At 37.0% G+C, this 17,388-nt stretch overlaps 2 protein-coding genes across 3 annotated transcripts in view; one reads left to right on the top strand and one right to left on the bottom strand.

Moving 5' to 3' along the window:
* The window catches only part of LOC139973066 (fibrinogen-like protein A), a 28,525-nt gene extending 22,640 nt beyond the window's left edge, over positions 1 to 5,885 (top strand). For both annotated transcript variants that reach the window (XM_071979434.1, XM_071979433.1), the window contains exons 3-5: positions 2,212 to 2,384; positions 3,628 to 3,898; positions 4,387 to 5,885. In XM_071979434.1, the coding sequence (XP_071835535.1) occupies positions 2,212 to 2,384; positions 3,628 to 3,898; positions 4,387 to 4,598 (656 nt within the window). In that variant the 3' untranslated portion in view covers positions 4,599 to 5,885. The remainder of the gene's footprint in view (positions 1 to 2,211; positions 2,385 to 3,627; positions 3,899 to 4,386) is intronic.
* A 2,006-nt stretch (positions 5,886 to 7,891) lies between these two features.
* On the bottom strand, positions 7,892 to 16,289 carry LOC139973081 (fibrinogen-like protein A). The gene is made up of 5 exons (XM_071979471.1): positions 16,101 to 16,289; positions 14,628 to 14,661; positions 12,602 to 12,774; positions 11,500 to 11,764; positions 7,892 to 10,455 (listed from the first exon to the last, which is right to left on the bottom strand). The coding sequence occupies exons 1-5, from the start codon at positions 16,272 to 16,274 to the stop codon at positions 10,244 to 10,246; spliced, it is 858 nt and encodes a 285-aa protein (XP_071835572.1). The 5' UTR covers positions 16,275 to 16,289; the 3' UTR covers positions 7,892 to 10,243.
* Between the last annotated feature and the right edge of the window lie 1,099 nt (positions 16,290 to 17,388).

Raw genomic sequence — 17,388 nt, 5'->3', positions numbered from 1 at the left:
CAGCAGATTGATTGCTTAAAACAACGATGATTAATCAAAATTCCTGTCTAGTTGAATGAATTAATGATGATTTATCTTGTTTCGAGTCTAAAACGTCTGTTCAAGTCGGAACTGGATTTTTTTTTACAAGATTTGCTGTAATTTATCTTATACCAAGTCCCTATAACTTTTGCTTTCGGGATGCTTAACATCAAAGTGTGTTAAACGTGCGGGCGCTCCTTTCTAGAAACAAAAACGTCCTTTCCTCTCCTTTAACAATACACAAACGTCATTGAAAAAGCAAACTTGTTGAATAATTCGAAAAGTTGTTCAGCTTTTTTTTTCAATGGTTTGTTTCCTCGTATTTATTCTTTATCACCACTCTGACGTCATATTTTCAAATAATATATGCACAATAGAAAAAATATATACATATCAACGCCAATAAAATCAGAATTTATTTTTTCAGCTCGAATTTCATTTCCTCTTAGCCTAGCTAATCTTCACAACTTTCGATAACATTTTCCTTGCTATATATAGCTTCATGATTTAATAGTTGTTGTTTATACCTAACTTAAAGCAGCTGTTTGAGGTAACATCTATTTCGATGTTATTTTTGTTTTAAAATCCCATCAAAATGTAATTAAGAACAGTGATATACTACAGCGAAAAGTGTTATTCTTAAAATATGACTTTCGGAAGAAATTTAATATTGATATAATATAATAGGTCTAAGAATAATAAATAAGGACAAAATAAAAGGATTTGAGTTAGGTACTATTTTTCTCTATGGCTATTTGCGTTTCCGCCATTTTCACCTCTAAATTTTTGGTCAGAATGCTCTTTTAAGGCTCAATTAATGACGTCTGCTACTCAGTGCAGACATAAATGTTAACGTCGATTTTTTTTTTTTAATAACTCGACCGTATTCGTTTAATTTCATATGAACAACATAACACTCTTGGTTGACCTTAAAAAGGCAATTCGTACTTTCTGAAAAATTTGAAACCGATAAAAAATTATGCTCTTCATATGTGAGTTTTTGAGGAACTGGCTTAATGGTCGGTGTACTAGATTAAGTAGTACAGCTTATTTCAGTAAATGATATTTAAAGGATTATTTCTCAAAATACTATATACAAAAGTGGCATAGAAGTACAACAGGGACTAAACGAACCGTGGTATCTGTTAGTCTCCAAAATATGAATATTAATCTTTTCTTCAAGTAATCCTTTGTATCTGGTTAATACTAACATGTACGGCAGCTTAAAAAAAGCGTCATCGAGATAACAATATACCTTTCTACAAAATAAGTTGACAATTTCCAGACAATTGTTGAGATAGCAAGATAATGCCTTGGCAAAATAGAGGGGCAAAAAGAGTGACATCACAATGTTAAGAAGTCTTGGTAAATACGGTAGCAATTGCTTTTTAAAACAAATTGATTTATTTTACTATAGTTAATATATAATCAAATTATGTAACAAAATGACGAGTTCCCTGCATTTTAATTAGTTGAGGAATTTTCGTCATTTCGCAACAAAATGAGGAATTAAACTCTCACCAGAATGATATCATTTCGATATTTTGCAGCGAAAATTATGAATTGCAGCATATATAGTTGCAGGAAGAAAATCTTAATTTTTTGACTGCATCTATAAATGTTTCTATGTAATGATGTGTTGCTCCTGCAGAAATAAAGTATTCTTCGATATTTTTTATACGTTTTACTTGTTATTAATACTAAGCTACCTCTTAGTGCTGCATGCTCTGTTCTCAATAGGGTTGGAGGTGGGAATGGGGGGGGGGGGGTAGTGCGAGGGGGACGTGTACACCCACACTCCTTGGGTCCGTGCTTAGTTTTAATTGTTGCTAAAAAATAACAAAGAATGATCTAACGTTTTTGGTTGAATGCGTCAATGAATTCAATGTCTTAATACTAACTAAATTTAAATATTTTAATATATAACATTAAACGTCCTTTTTTTTTCTTTTTGTCTAACAACAGAAATGATCTCTTTACGTCTAAGCATTTATGAGTGATGTGGTTTTATCTTTCAAAGAAAGTTTACCATAATGGAATGGATTTATTCTCCTATATATGTTTCAATTTTTTGGGACAAACGGTTTACAATTTCAAAACTGTAAACGTGTCGTTTTCAAGTTTTGGCCATTTGTTGTTACTATATGTTGTTGTTTGTTGACTTTTCGAATTTCTTTTTGAACCTCCCAGGTGGCTTGTTCTATTATCACCAAAGTGAATATCCCAAGGATTGTCAGGACATCTTAAATCAATGTAGCAACCCAGATGAAATTCATGACGGTGTTTACATTATCAAACCTGAAGGGTTGACGGAACCCATCGAGGTTTTCTGTGATCAAACTACCGATAATGGAGGCTGGACTGTAAGTACATCATAGCAAATCAGTTCATAAAAGCTGTTTCGTATAGCCGCAGTGTGCTTGCTGGTCGAAATTTCATTCTAGGTCAGCTATACCCATATTTAGGTACAGTCCAACTATAACATGAATGTTCGGATCTTTATAACGATCCTCAACAATAAAAGTACCCGAATGGCGGGAAACCATTTCAAATGTGAAACAGAAATTAAGGAAGGGTATAAGGAACTTTATACGTCGTAGGTACAGGCATATACTTGATCTTTGTTTGCATGGTCTGGGAAGGAGGCTGTTTTTATACCTCCTTTTATCCCTGAGCTGAACCCCTTTGTATAGAGTAAGGAAATGTATTCAATATCCATTGGCTCACTTTATCTATAACCATCTCGCATATTACGCTAAACAATGTTATGGGGATTATCGTGCTCACAGCTACTGCGATTGGCACATATATATATATATATATATATATATATATATATATATATATATATATATATATATATATATATAGTAAATCAATAAAGAATAACACACCAGAAAAATTCCACTTCACGACCGGTTTCGTCCTTTTGGGACTCATCAGGCGAAGGTAGGAATCGAACCCCGGATCTTCGTGTCACGAACCGAAGTCAGTAACACTCGACCACAGTGATTCTACTGGTGTGTTGAAGCGTATAAATTGGCTTTGAATAACTGTCATTAAGGGCGTATTACCCAAGTGTTATGATTGTACAGAGTGCACCCCTGTACAATCATATATATATATATATATATATATATGTGTGTGTGTATAGGACTATTTATATAGCCCTGAATATATGTCTGATATGAACACGGTATCTGTCTCGTCTGTAGTCCTGTCCCAGACTTGTCCCAAATTTATCCCATACCTGTCACAGACCTGTCACAGAATTGTCTATAAGAACTCTCTCAGAGTTGTCTTAGACTTGTCTTAGACTCGAGTGAATTGGACTATGACTTTCACTAGGATCAACTCGACTGTACAGCCGTATGATCTTGTAATGAACACATGATGTTGGAAATTGTCCTCCAAACTCCATTCAGGGTTTTTAAGATAATTAAAAAATATATTCAAAATAGATATGTAAATTATGAGGATTTTCTTTTTTAAGTTTCTTTCCTTGTTTTTATTGTTATTATATGACATATCGCCGTGATAATTCTGTTGTTTTTTTTTTCTGTTAATTTCAAATTTCAAATTTCAAATCTTTGCTCTGCTTTACAGGTCATCCAACGTCGTATTGATGGAGATATTGACTTTGCTCGTGGCTTGGATTCGTACAAAAATCGATTTGGTTTTTTGAATCATGAGTTTTGGCTTGGCAATGAGCACTTGGCATATTTAACCAACCAAAAGGAATATACGCTGAGAATTGACATGGAGGAATCGCGAGATGCAGGAGATGTTGGGAACGTGACTTACGACTGGTTCCGGATATCGGACGAGAACAGCAACTACAAGCTAGTTAAACTCGAAGATTTTACTGACGTATCAGGTAAGCCTGACATTTGATATAAATGCAACTGCTGTGAAATTTTGCAATTTTGCGTTAAATCTCCCACCGTGTCAATATTATTACTTCTGTTTTTAACTAGAAAAAGTTAAAACATTCGTCTACGTCTCACGAGATGGACTCTTCTCTACAAATATATCATATTTTGTAACTGTTTTAATCGATCTCTTTAAAGATGTACATTAAAGATTTACACATGAGAGTCTTTTTCATTAGATCTCTCACACAAATGATCGTCGCGTATAAGGGTCTGCAAGCTTTCTATGATATTCACTGTTATCTTATATCTGGAAACGTAGCTCAAAGTTAAAACACATACATATATACATACAAACACTCACGCACACGCATGTCGTGTTTTGTATGATATATATATATATATATATATATATATATATATATATATATATTGTATTGTATTGTATATAATATTGAGTTTATACAATTGAGGTTTGTCTTTGTCATTCTAGGTACCGGGTTCGGCGATGAGATGGGTGGTGCTTTGTCTCAAATTTTCTCGACAACGGATAGTACCACCAGTTGTACACTTGACGGAGGGTGGTGGTACAACGACGCTTCCTGTGACAAAGTAAACCTGAATGCCGCACATGACTCGCTTTCTTGGGGAAGCACGGCGATTAAGCACGTTGAAATGAAAGTGCGCCCGCGGCGATCATCGTAAACGTGACCACGCATGCGCATACGTCACTAATTATATCTCTGAGTTCAACCTACTGCTTATTGCTCCTACCAGTTTTGTTTGCCGCATCTCATTAGCTAAACAATCTTTATTTATTGGACTATTTCTGCTCCCCATTATTATTATCATTACTAAGAAGAACATACAAGTAGAAGATTCAAATAGTCTGTAGGCAGCTTTGTTGAAAATATTATTCCATTAACGATCTTCTGTCAGTTAAAATGTCAGCAAATGTTAATCCAAAATGAAGTTGTAGACTTGTCAAAAAAAAAGTCTCCGTTCAAACACGTCTGTCGCACATTAATCATTATAGGTTCGCTTGCATTAATCTCTCCAAGTCAGGGAGACAGCATTTCAAAATCGCAAATCTCCGCCAAAACACTGTAGACCAATCAGCATCAAAGAATAAAAGAAAAATCACTTCATAAAAGATATGTTGCAATATGCAAATGAAGAAAAAACACGTTTGAGATATACTAACATCAGAAAACATACTTTCGAATGAATATTCATGATGCTGTCACTCCAATTGGAAGCAAGGATTCGGCTCATGCTTTTGGCGCGTTTACAACCCGATTCCACAAGCCCCCACCCCCCCCCGTCCATATTGGGAACTCGGAAGACCGCGAAGGGTCAGCTCATTGACATGGGGTCGTTTATTTATGGATATAAACAAGAATGACGCATGTAAATAGACGTAGAGTAAACCGTGACTAAGCCCTCTTAATAATATCATCATCTATAGACTTTTCAAGGTAACAGTTGGCTTTCTGATCTCCTGAATCGCAACTTTGAACAATTTAAAGATAAGTAAATTGGCATCGTAATGGACATGTTCTTTATTACTACTAAATGGATATATATTCTATACTTTAGTGCCACGCATGCGCACAATTCGTAGCAACTTTTTTCTTAATTTTCTTTCAATGCGCTTATTGAATAAGCAAATCCTGCTTGTGATCATAAATAATGTAGTGCTTAGGGTGGGTTGGGGGTGGGTGGTGGGGCGGGGAGGGAAGAGTAGCAGGCCTTTTCCAACAGACATGAATTAGTTTAAAATTGACGCCGTCCTTGAAAGGGTTGACGTGTAAATTAATATAATATGTTTGGTGCCTTTGTATAATAATTTCCAGATGGGGCTTTCTAGTAGTTGTACACTACCCATATATTATCAAGTTTCAAAATAAATGTACCGATGAATCCGATGTTACAATGTTCTTATGTATGGCACGAATTTACAAAGATAATAAATTGCTGACATAAAATAAAGTTAAATGTTTTTGTGTGTTCGTCTGTATGTGTTTGTTTATGTGACTTATAATAGTTGTTCCCGTTCTCTTGCGTTCTAATACGCATCTTCTGATTGTGATTAAAAAAGAAAACAATTAGAAACAGTCCCCGAAACTGAACACTAGTCCAGTGTCATCTTTATTTACCTACTTTACCTACCTTTATTTACCTCTTTTATTTACCTATATATATATATATATATATATATATATATATATATATATATATATATATATATATATATATATATATATATATATATATATATATATATATATATATATAATATCATAAAATGTCCTCGACCTGAAATATATAATTGTGACCTTCGACCTGGATCAAAACTCCATAGTAACCTATATAGATCGATCGATAACCCAGAAATGTAAAGGAAACATGCACAACTCGATTATAAAAATCTATAGATATGACGTCACCCTTACGTCAGGATCTGACCATGTGACCATAACGATGTTGCAAGACCAGGAGATCGTACTGGTTAGCACACTGATCTAGGCGAGGATGACAATAGAAGGAAATGGACTTACTTCCCTTACTTCTTCTTGCTCCCACCTCAACCCCCCCCCCCACATTCCCCTATTCCTTACCCCCATAATCCCCCTACTCATTACTTACCCCTGGCAGGTATGGTAATGAGGATGCTTGAACTGTTCCCCACTCACCCTCCAAATGACTTTATATCACCCCAAAATGCCACCATTAGAAAGTCTTCAGGACTTTTGCCTGTTTTACGTACTACCTGCACTGGATGAGGGAGGGGAAGGGGTGGGGTGTTTTTAAGTTTTTACAAAAGAAATTATCACTGATAAGAAAACTATTTAACATTTTTACGCCTCTCCTACCTCTCTGCATGATAATATTTTCACTGGGGTAAAGTCCTCCTTTCATCTCCTCCTCTCCCCCCACCACCTCGCACCAACCCTCCGCCAACCCCCACCCGCTTGTGAATTCGAAAGTTCTTTAAACCTGGAATGTCAGACTATTTTATTGCAAGGAAGGTGTCTACTAGACCTAAATTTTCGCTTGCCTTTCCCGCCCAATATTATTGAGCTACATGACCACATCGAGTAACTTAATGGAGTTTAGCTCCCATCCACTCCCATCCCCTCCCATCCTGTCCCATCCTCTCCCATCCCTTCCATCAAATCTTATCCCCTCTAATCACCTCTTATCCCCTCTAATCCCCTCTCATCCCCTCTTAATCCCTCATGTACCTTATTATCCCCTCTTATCCCTCCATCCCCTCCAATCCCCTCCCATCCCCTCCCATCCCCTCCCATCCCTCCATCCCCTTTTATCCCCTCTAATCGCCTCTTATCCCCTCTAATCCCCTCTTATCCCCGCTTATTCCCTCCTGTACCTTATTATCCAATCCCATCCCGTCCCACCCTCCTATCCCGTCCCACCCTCCTATCCCCTCCCATCCCGTCCTATCCCCTCCCATCCACTCCTATCTCCCGTCCCGTCCCCTCCCATCCCCTCCCATCCCTCCATCCCCTTTTACCCCCTCTAATCGCCTCTTATCTCCTCCAATCCCATCCCGTCCCACCCTCCTATCCCCTCCCATCCCGTCCCATCCCTCCATCGCCTCTTAATCCCTCCTGTACCCTCTTATCCCCTCCTATCCCTCCTTCCCCTCTCATCCCCTCCCATCACCTCCTATCCCCTCCCATCCCGTCCCATCCCTCCATCGCCTCTTAATCCCTCCTGTACCCCCTTATCCCCTCCTATCCCTCCTTCCCCTCTCATCACCTCCTATCCCCTCCCATCACCTCCAACCCCCTCAACCCGCTCGCAAAAAGAATAGAAAATACATCTATCAGCACAGCTAGCTAACCTATACCGGAACAGTGCAATGTCCCTTGTCAGAACCCACCCCGCCAAGAGATCAGCTTCATATATGTCACTAAATATCAAGATGAAAGGCTTCACAAAAGATTACACTTTGTTAGGACATTTTCAGATAACAAGGAGCATATAGATATTTATTTATTTATATAGCAACATGTTACAGTTGGATTAAAGTGAGATAAAAATAAAAAACGATATTTTACACGAGAAAAACGACTTATGACTTTACCTAACTTGCTTGTTTAGAATGTGAGAAAATAGATTATATATTGCAAGTATTCTACATAAATTCAAAACTGGGAAAATATCAAATGTAATTGTTTTATAAAATGAGTCAATACTACTTTTATAATATTTTTGTTCCCAAATGCATAGATCTGTTTTTTTTTATCTAGATGAACTTCAACAGTAAAACTATCTTCACAACAAGAAATGTATAAAATAAAAAAGTACAAATTGACAGAAATACGTGTTTCACTTATACGTTTAATGCTCCAAACGGTATCAATAAAGTTATAAGTTCGTAGAAAAAAAAAATACATATAATCTAAAAAATTAGATTGTTGACAGGTGAAAGATCAACTAACTCTGATCTAAAATCATATTTTTCATAAAATTGTTTTTAATTTAAATTTTAAAGTTTAGAAAGAGATGGGAAAGAAGGTTAGTTGAGGGAAGGTTGACTTGACTCTCCACGTGCATTATTCATTTAATGTTTATCTCCTATCAGAAGGTTGGAAGTCGGGCACGCATGTAAGGACGGCAGAGTCAACCGTAACTATATATATCACACCACAATTTGTTGCTCCCATTGACTTAAACACTCAACTTGTTACTTTCCAGAGGCCGATAGAGCATAGATAGAAGTTTTCAACTGACATATCTTACCCACCATATGCTAGCTAATGGGCTTTGGCTATCACAACACATTCAACTTTGGCAACTTTGACCGTTTAGATGTTGAGCTAAGAGAGTTCAAAGTTTACCACAGTGCTCCCCAACCCATTACATCTGCCAGCTGTCGCTGCGGAATATTTTTGTTTCACTCAAGATTTTCTAAAATACCTTAAATCACCTTCAATCCTCCAGATTTTTAGACCTTCAGTAGTTTATTTCATCCTCTTCAACATCCAAGCATAAAAAAGAATGGTGATGACTCAGAAAATGCCACAAAAAAAGTCGATACAGCAGGTCACTTTAGGGCCATTTTCCGACCATGGTTAAACTTTTGAGGCGGAGGCGCACTACTATAAGTTTGATGTGATACCTTTATAGGTGACGTAAGGGAAAACTGTTTATACACTCTATACTAAGCTGACGAAGTGATCACACTTCAGTGCCACCCTATGTAAGGTGACCAACGATGATATATCTGAGCCTGTAGGCTACTGTATTGACTTGGATTTACAATTTCCTAGTATCGCGTTCATGATGAGCTGACGCCCTTATGGCATATAGCCAATCCGTTGCTATACTAGTCTCGTTATAGGGAAAAGTAAATGTTAAGGGCTCAGCACGCTTCCTTCAAAAGACATGAGATTTAAATGTTATTCTAACTGTATATGTTACCGTCGATGGCCAAGTCCATCTATATATGATACTCTCAGCATAATATACTATACTACTTTCATTACATGATACTCTCGAGTTTATCAGAATATATGTGAGCTATTCTCGGTATGATGTATATTATATTGTTTTATGTCTAGGTGATACTTGCAAGGTTATCTAGATCTATATATGATACTCTCAGCATGATATAATATACTACTTTCATTACATGATACTCTCGAGTACATCAGGATATATACGACCTTCTATCGGTATAATATGTAATATTGTTCTATGTTCATCTAGATGATACTTTCAAGTTCTACATGATACTCTCAGAATGATATACTATACTACTTTCATTACATGATACTTTCGAGTACATCAGGTACTATCGGTACATCAAGTACTCGAGTACATCAGGTACATGATACTCTCGAGTACATCGAGTACTATCGGTATAATATATAATATTGTTCTATATTCATCTAGGTGATACTTTCAAGTTTATCTAGATCTACATGATACTCTCAGCATGAAATACGATACTATTTTCATAACATGATACTCTCGAGTTTATCAGGATATATATATTACCTACTATCGGTATAATATATTATATTGTTCTATGTGCAATTAGATGATACTTGCAAATTTATCTAGATCTATATATGATACTTGCAACATGATATATTATACTACGTTCATTAAGTGATACTTTCGAGTTTATCAGTATATATTTACAATCAGGTTTACAAGCAAGGAATATAGTGCTAACAACTACCTTTTTGTGTTGGGTTTAAAATGTGTGGGTGGGGTGGGGTGGGATGATGGTGTACACTCCAATATCCATCGATGCTCGGCGGCAAAGAAAGAAATTGTCGAGACTAACAGAACAACGCAAGCAGTGACATCTACTGTCTGTTAAAAGGACGCACTTTCATTTCAAAGTACGGCAGTAAGCCATTCCGCGTCAAATTCCGATAAAAGTCGTCATTCAAATTGGCTTTGTTGCAATCTGTTTCATCAAACCACCATCCACCTTTGCTACTATTCCTGCAATTACTTTCACTAGAAGTCTTAAACTCGCTATACACCTGGCTCGACATCTCATCTGTTTTGGATCCTGAAATAGAAGAAAAAAAGAAGAAGAAAAAAACAGAGAAAAAAAATAAATGGAAGGAGGATGTAAAACGTATGATGACCTGTCATTGTATAGTCATTGACTCTAGTTAAAATTATCACGTTGATTTCGAGAGTAAACCTTGAATGCGAACTTTTTTAAAGTAATGTATATAAGTATAATATGCGTATCACGGCTATATAAACTTCTATATTGCATTTCGCATATTCCTGAAGTTTTGTTTTATATGTGAACGGGGCCCTTAGCCACGGAGGGTGTGTGTGTGTGGGGGGGGGGGGAGGGCATTTTAGGTCAATACCCCCAAATTTCAAAATTATGCCCCAAAATTTGTATCTTTGTCAAATTGATGGTTTCAGTAATGAATCCCCTTATATGGTGATCTATACAAATGCCCCCCCCCCAACCTCAATAAAAGAGGTTCTGCCCCTCTAAACAAACACTCTGCCCCTCAGAATTCGACAAGGTGGTTACGAGCAGATTAGGGTGGAATAAACATCCAGTTTGCTTCCTGTTTGAGTGGGTTCTGTTGCAAGCGATCATCTGCCCTAGCATAGCAGCACATGCAGCCACTTTGTTTTAAAACGAGCTTTCAATACCTAAAAACCGGTGGCTCCAGTGTAAACATTTACTGCAGCAAGGGCGTAGGAACCGCGGGTGCTGGGGCGCCAGCCCCCCCCCCCCCAGTGAAAAATATAGGGTGCGGAAGTATCATTCCCCCCCCCCCCCCGCCGCTCCGCAAGTCAGAAAACCCCTTTTTCATTTTTCAATAAATGATAAAGTGTGAAGTGTGCTATATTGCACCAAATTGCATCTGAGGCCACCTAGAAATGCAAAAATTTTCAAAAGGGGAGACCCCTCCCCAGGCCGGCCATCAGTCTTCAGCCCCCCCCCCCCTTACTCAAAAGTACCTTCCTACGCCACTGAAACTGCAGACATAACAGTTATAACTCTCATTGAAACTATAATGGTTCATCACGGTATACCACATTTGGTATCACATCATTCTATAAAGCAAACCTTCCTTACCTCCATTATTTTGAAACATCCCTAGCTTTTTTAGTCGAAACCGATCGTTTTCATCCGATATTTGGAAATCTTGGTAGCTGAAATTCGCGAAGTTGCTGCCGTTTCTTCTTTCTTCAATTCGTAGCTCAACTTGCTCCCCTTTGGTCAAATAGGGTAAATATTTATTCCCAAGCCAGAATTCTCGATTCAGAAAGCCAAATCCGTCTTTGTAATATGTCGTATTACGATCAAAATCAATACTGCCATCAATACGACGTTGGATAACCTGTAATACAGATAAGAACTTTTTTTTCTTAAAATTTGAAATTCCAAGACATATATATATATACTATAGTGCTTCCGTCCTGTCCCATACCCCATTCCCTAACCATACCCTCTCTTTGCAAAAAATACAACCCCGGTTGGTGAGGAGAAGTGGATGTATGGGGGAGGTGGATTATCGAAGAGTTACCTCCTGTCAATAATGCTGGAATTTAGTATGTTGCCAGATACCTGATCTTATCTATAAAGGTCAATGAATAAAATGGAATCTAGATTAGCATCATGAATTATACGATAGCACAAAATTGTTCAAAACAAAACCTGCTAAACCAAAACTTCATATATTTCGTCCATTTATTTATTTATTGTGAATCGATTATTTTGCTTAATTTATGATCATGTGTATTAATTAACCTTCATAAATAAATAAATCAAAATCCATCTAAACAATCAATCATCAAATATACATAAAATAAATCTTCTCTCTTACTTCAGATTAATATACAATATGCTTACAACCATTTCGACCAAATTCAAATCATAGAGTTGTATGATTTTTTTTTATCAATCCGTTCAAGAATATTTTGTGTCCCACAACATCTATTTGAAAATGTTGTGCATATATAATATTCACGTACTTACATTATTATTATTAAAATTATTATTATTATAATTATTATTATTATTATTATTTTTTTTTATTATTATTTTTTTTTATTATTATTATGATTTTTTTTTAGTTTATTTTTATTATTTTTTTTTATGATTATTATTATTTTTATTATTATATATTTTTATTTTTATGATATGATATGATACGATCATGATAAGCTTTACTTACAGTCCATCCCCCTCCGTCGGTGGTTTGATCACAGAATACCTCGAAGGGTTCCGTCAACCCTTCAGGTTGGATAACGTAAACACCATTCCTTAAATCACCTGGGTTGGTGCACAATTCTCTGAGTTTTTGACAGTCTCTGGGATAGTCTACTTGTCGATAGTAGAACACGCGTTCTGAAAATAGGTTGAAAATAATGAAATAATACTGAAAAAAAGTGGTCGCGCGACCAGGTGTACCACTCCATACACTATATAAGGTAACTGTATAATGGAATAATCATTATGGAACGAGATGAAATGTTCATTTCTTCCGAAACGTCTGTAAACGTCTGGTAATTAATGTTACCGTTTATTGAGACCCCTGCAGAGTTGTATAAGACTACATGAATGCCGCCTACATGTGCTTGATGTATATACATGTGTTGTATGCATTTTGTGAGTGAGTGATTTCGTGTGCTTTTCAAATGACTCGTATAAGCTGGTATAAGTGACGTTATGTTATTGAGAAAGATGTATATGATTATTGTGTGCGTATGGTCCATGAGTGTTGGTGAAGTTTTAAAACCGTAATGTATAAGTGTAAATATTATTGAGATTAATTTACAGGTGTTTTATGTAGAGTCCCCGCCCCCCCCCCCCCGCCCGATCCCGTAGGGCTGTTAAGTACATTCCAGAGAAATCACATTCCCCTCTCGCAAAAGCTGTGATTTAAACTTGTTATGAGGGGCAAGAAATATCACAAACCGTTGCAGCTTTCGGGGGCATTTCCCATCGGCCCCCACTAAGGCTCTGAGATGCAGCTTCTGATGCAGCTTCTGTGAACTTTCCCCCATACCCTGCACTGCCAGCCAATAACAGTATATTTGTATAATTGTAAAACAAGATGCTATACGTTTGTTGCACTGCATTCTTTTTGAAAAGACAAAAAAACTATGATCGGTCCCTTAATCGCTCTACACACCTTGAAAAATGGTGAACTAATTTACGCCCCTAATTGTGTGCATATCGCTCATGTTTGTTAAGATATTTATTTCAAACGTAACATTTTTGAGCTATGGAACATATTGTGATGTAAAATTGATATTACCAACTAAATCATACCTGATGCGTGATTTGTTTATAATATAACTGCAACTATTGTTCAAAACTACAAAAGTCCTCCGAGATTTCCACCAAAATGGAATATCGCTCAGGGAAGGGTTAATGATTACCCTTTGATTCAAAATATTTCGTTATCCAACCCCTTATTTCTATTTATGTTAATGACAGTACGAAGGAAATCCAGAATATTCCAATATGCATCCATTTATGTGTGTCATGTTTTTGAATTAATATAGTTAAACAGTCTAGTTGATGGACTGCAGTTTGTATGAGATTTCAGCATGGAAATAGTACAAGACATAAACAGTAACAGCACGTGAGGTGGGGGGTGGGTAGGCGGGAGGGGGAGCGAGCATGGAGGAGGTGGGGGAGGGGCTGGGGTAGAAACGAACGTTTATTTTGACTTTAAATAGCTCATGTATTGATTTCTATCTCAGTAATGGAACAAATCATGTTTATTAATATAATACTACGAATCTTATTTCCCTGTTTAGCTATATGTAAACAGGACATGCTCTAACAATAGCGTATACTCTGTGCGTCACAAGTCACTGCCCGTAGATCGTCCTGTAGACTCGCCACGTGTGAGTTTTATTGTACGGAAACGTTTAAGTGGCATAATAATTGATATTTTGTCAACACACTTAAATATATTACATCGACTTGTTAAAGCAGCGTTCAGGGGCTGTATAAGTATAACCTAACAATGGTCAAATGTCTCTATGTATATGTTACACTCTTTTCTTTTCTTTATTTTTTTGAAAACGAGTGTACGATTATCGTGAGAACAATTTCGATAAAACCAGCGGTCAAATAGAATATTTAGTATTTTGTTGGCATGCAGACAATATGGTGATGTCATACACCATGTGCCCCAGGAAACAAGCTATCTACATATTATTTAAACAAAATATTGTTTACATTACCTGTGTCTGCTTGCCCAACGTCTGTTTGATAGCTCTGTATAGAAAATAAAAATTAACAACTGTTACAGTTATTGTGGGAATTCTCTTTCACAAAGTAACTTACAAACTCAGGCCATTTCCTTGATGTGGTCTATTCGTATATATAAGTACGCTTTGCGTGTTCACTGATAGATCTGTTTAGCTATAAGCAGGAACTATAAGAAAGATGACGGGTAAACTGAAGGTCGAGGGGGTTTACTGATAAGGTAATGATAGCGTTAAAGGGACATGTTGAGGGGGGGGGGATGGAGGGCAAGGGACAACGGACGTTAGACAGTGAGGTAAGGAAAAAGGTGCACGAATCAAATGAAAACATGCAGTTTGACCTATATGGTAAGGCGAAACTAGTAAGTGATCGACCTTGCATAAAGAATGCTCCTTCCTTTCAATTTTGGTGAGTGTATTTTTGGTGAGTGATATAGCTCAACTAGCAAAAAGGGGGGAGGGGGGGGGGAGGAGATCGAAAAATCTCTTCTCTGCATGTACTGTTAGTACGTGGGTGGGGGGGGGGGTCGTCAATATGTATATGAAGGGTCATTTCTTGGTGTATCATGCATTCTGTGGTTAGTTATACGCCTCTTCTTGATAGATCTTGTCCAGCCTACCCCTCTCTGAATCGCACCCAACCCCCACCCTCTGTGCATGTACACATTATTATCAAACTTGCATGTTTATATATCTATATATATATATATTTATATATATATATATATCTATCTATCTATATATATATATATATATATATATATATATATATATTTATATATTTATATATATAACAACTACCATGCACTGAAATATTTTGCATTACCGCCGAAGTGTTATATATTGTATATCGGCAATGGCTCCTAACTTTGTAACACTTTTAACTATATAGTAATGGGCATTACAGCCAATTATCCCCTCGAGTGTCGAAATGCGGAAAAGGCAATCCAACTCTGATGTTGGTTTACATGTACCTTCAGCCTTTTAGGACATTATCAACACAAACGAAGAAATGTACGAAGACAAAGATGAAACATAGGCCTTAACACATTCTTTGTTTTTGGCTTTAATCCATTAAAAGACTGTGTTCCTTTGTACAGAATTGACGAAAATTCAGTCGAAACTTTCAAGTCAAGGAAGTAAGCCTATACATTGCACACATGTATACTGCATACTTCCGTGTTTTGTTGGGCAAAGAAACATTACAAAATTATTTTATTTTATATATTTTGTCACAGAAAGGAAAACCAAAAATTAAATGAAAGATTAAGGAGATTCAAAACTGTTAGTTACTTTAAGTTCAGAAGAAAATAGAAAGATATCGAACACGAGAATGGAGATTTCAATGCAACCTTCATTACGAGGCATAGGTGATTGTATTACAAGTGGAACTTTTCGCAGATCTGTTATTCTGCCTTCATTTTTGGTTAATAGAAAGAGATAACTTACCGGATTGACGAACATACAGAGAATCAACGCCTCGTATATCATCTGGATTGTCATAATGTCTCTCATGGTGATAAATTGTGAGCTTATTTCTCTCCAAGTTGTCAGGAATAAGCTAAAATCTTTATACTTCCTTCCCCTTTCGACGACGAAAATATGTCCCGATGTGAACAGCATATAACGAAAAGGTCACGTGAACAATCGACTATATGTATCTCAAATCTGTTTTGGATACCTGCCAAGTCTATGAGATTATCAGCAATATTGACTATGAGGATCAATTTATAATAAAAGAAAATTAACTCTCCATTTGTTTTGTGTTATAGTTATCAGAAATGGAAAAACAAAACATAAATAAAGGAAGATAAAAAAAAACAGAAAATATCGTCTGACCTTAACATAAAAAAGGCAATTGTCACAAAAAGATGTAAAAGTTCAGTCGACTCTTGCCAGTTGTGTTGCGGAAAGAGAAGAGGCCGGGGAATGCAGAGGGGTGGGGGGGGGGTGGTAGTTTCCCCACACAGAAATATTCAGGGACGAAACAGGCACGGCAAACAAACAAACTTTGACAAACCAAAACACAATAGCTATAATAATACGTATACCATACTAAAATAGGCTACTCATTGCTATATAGCACATTTTGTATTTGCTTCTCAGTAGGATTTCTTCATACTAAGACATACAACTCCTCTCCCCTCCCCTCCCTCCCCTCCCCTCCCCTCCCCTCCCCCTCCAATCCCCTCCCCTCAGCCTATACTGGTCTCCATTGTACAACACACGCACGCAGAGGTATACACAAAATGTAATCACCATGCGTGGTATTAAATAGCACAACTTTTACAATTGAGCCTCTTTACCGAAACAAAATATTCTCAAGGAGGGGGGGGGGACGGTAAGTCAGACAATTTTATGCCCATCCCTTTAAACTTCGATAGTGGTAATTTAAAATCAGAGGATACATTATGTATGGTGTCAAGAAAAGTAATATCAATACAAGCATTAATTAAACTTTAATTCCCTGACTCTTAAAGGGTGTGAAGACTCGCGCCAAAAGAAACGTCTAATGCCGGTAATCTGACCTAGTTTCGAATGAGGTGTAACAGAAGTGTTAGACACCACCATCGATCCCAAAAAATACGCACACAGCTTGCTACCTTCGGTAATTATAGACACTCTAGTGTACAGTCAGTACATAACAGCTGCGGTCAAATACCCACAGCACAGTGTACAAACGATACAGCGATGGACATCTCAGGTCCAGCTTAAGATAACAAGGTATCGCGTTTCA

Source organism: Apostichopus japonicus, chromosome 9 (assembly GCF_037975245.1).
Source record: "Apostichopus japonicus isolate 1M-3 chromosome 9, ASM3797524v1, whole genome shotgun sequence".
Classification (NCBI taxonomy): domain Eukaryota; kingdom Metazoa; phylum Echinodermata; class Holothuroidea; order Aspidochirotida; family Stichopodidae; genus Apostichopus; species Apostichopus japonicus.
Note: the sequence above shows the minus strand (reverse complement) of the source record. Positions and strands in the feature narration are given on the sequence as shown.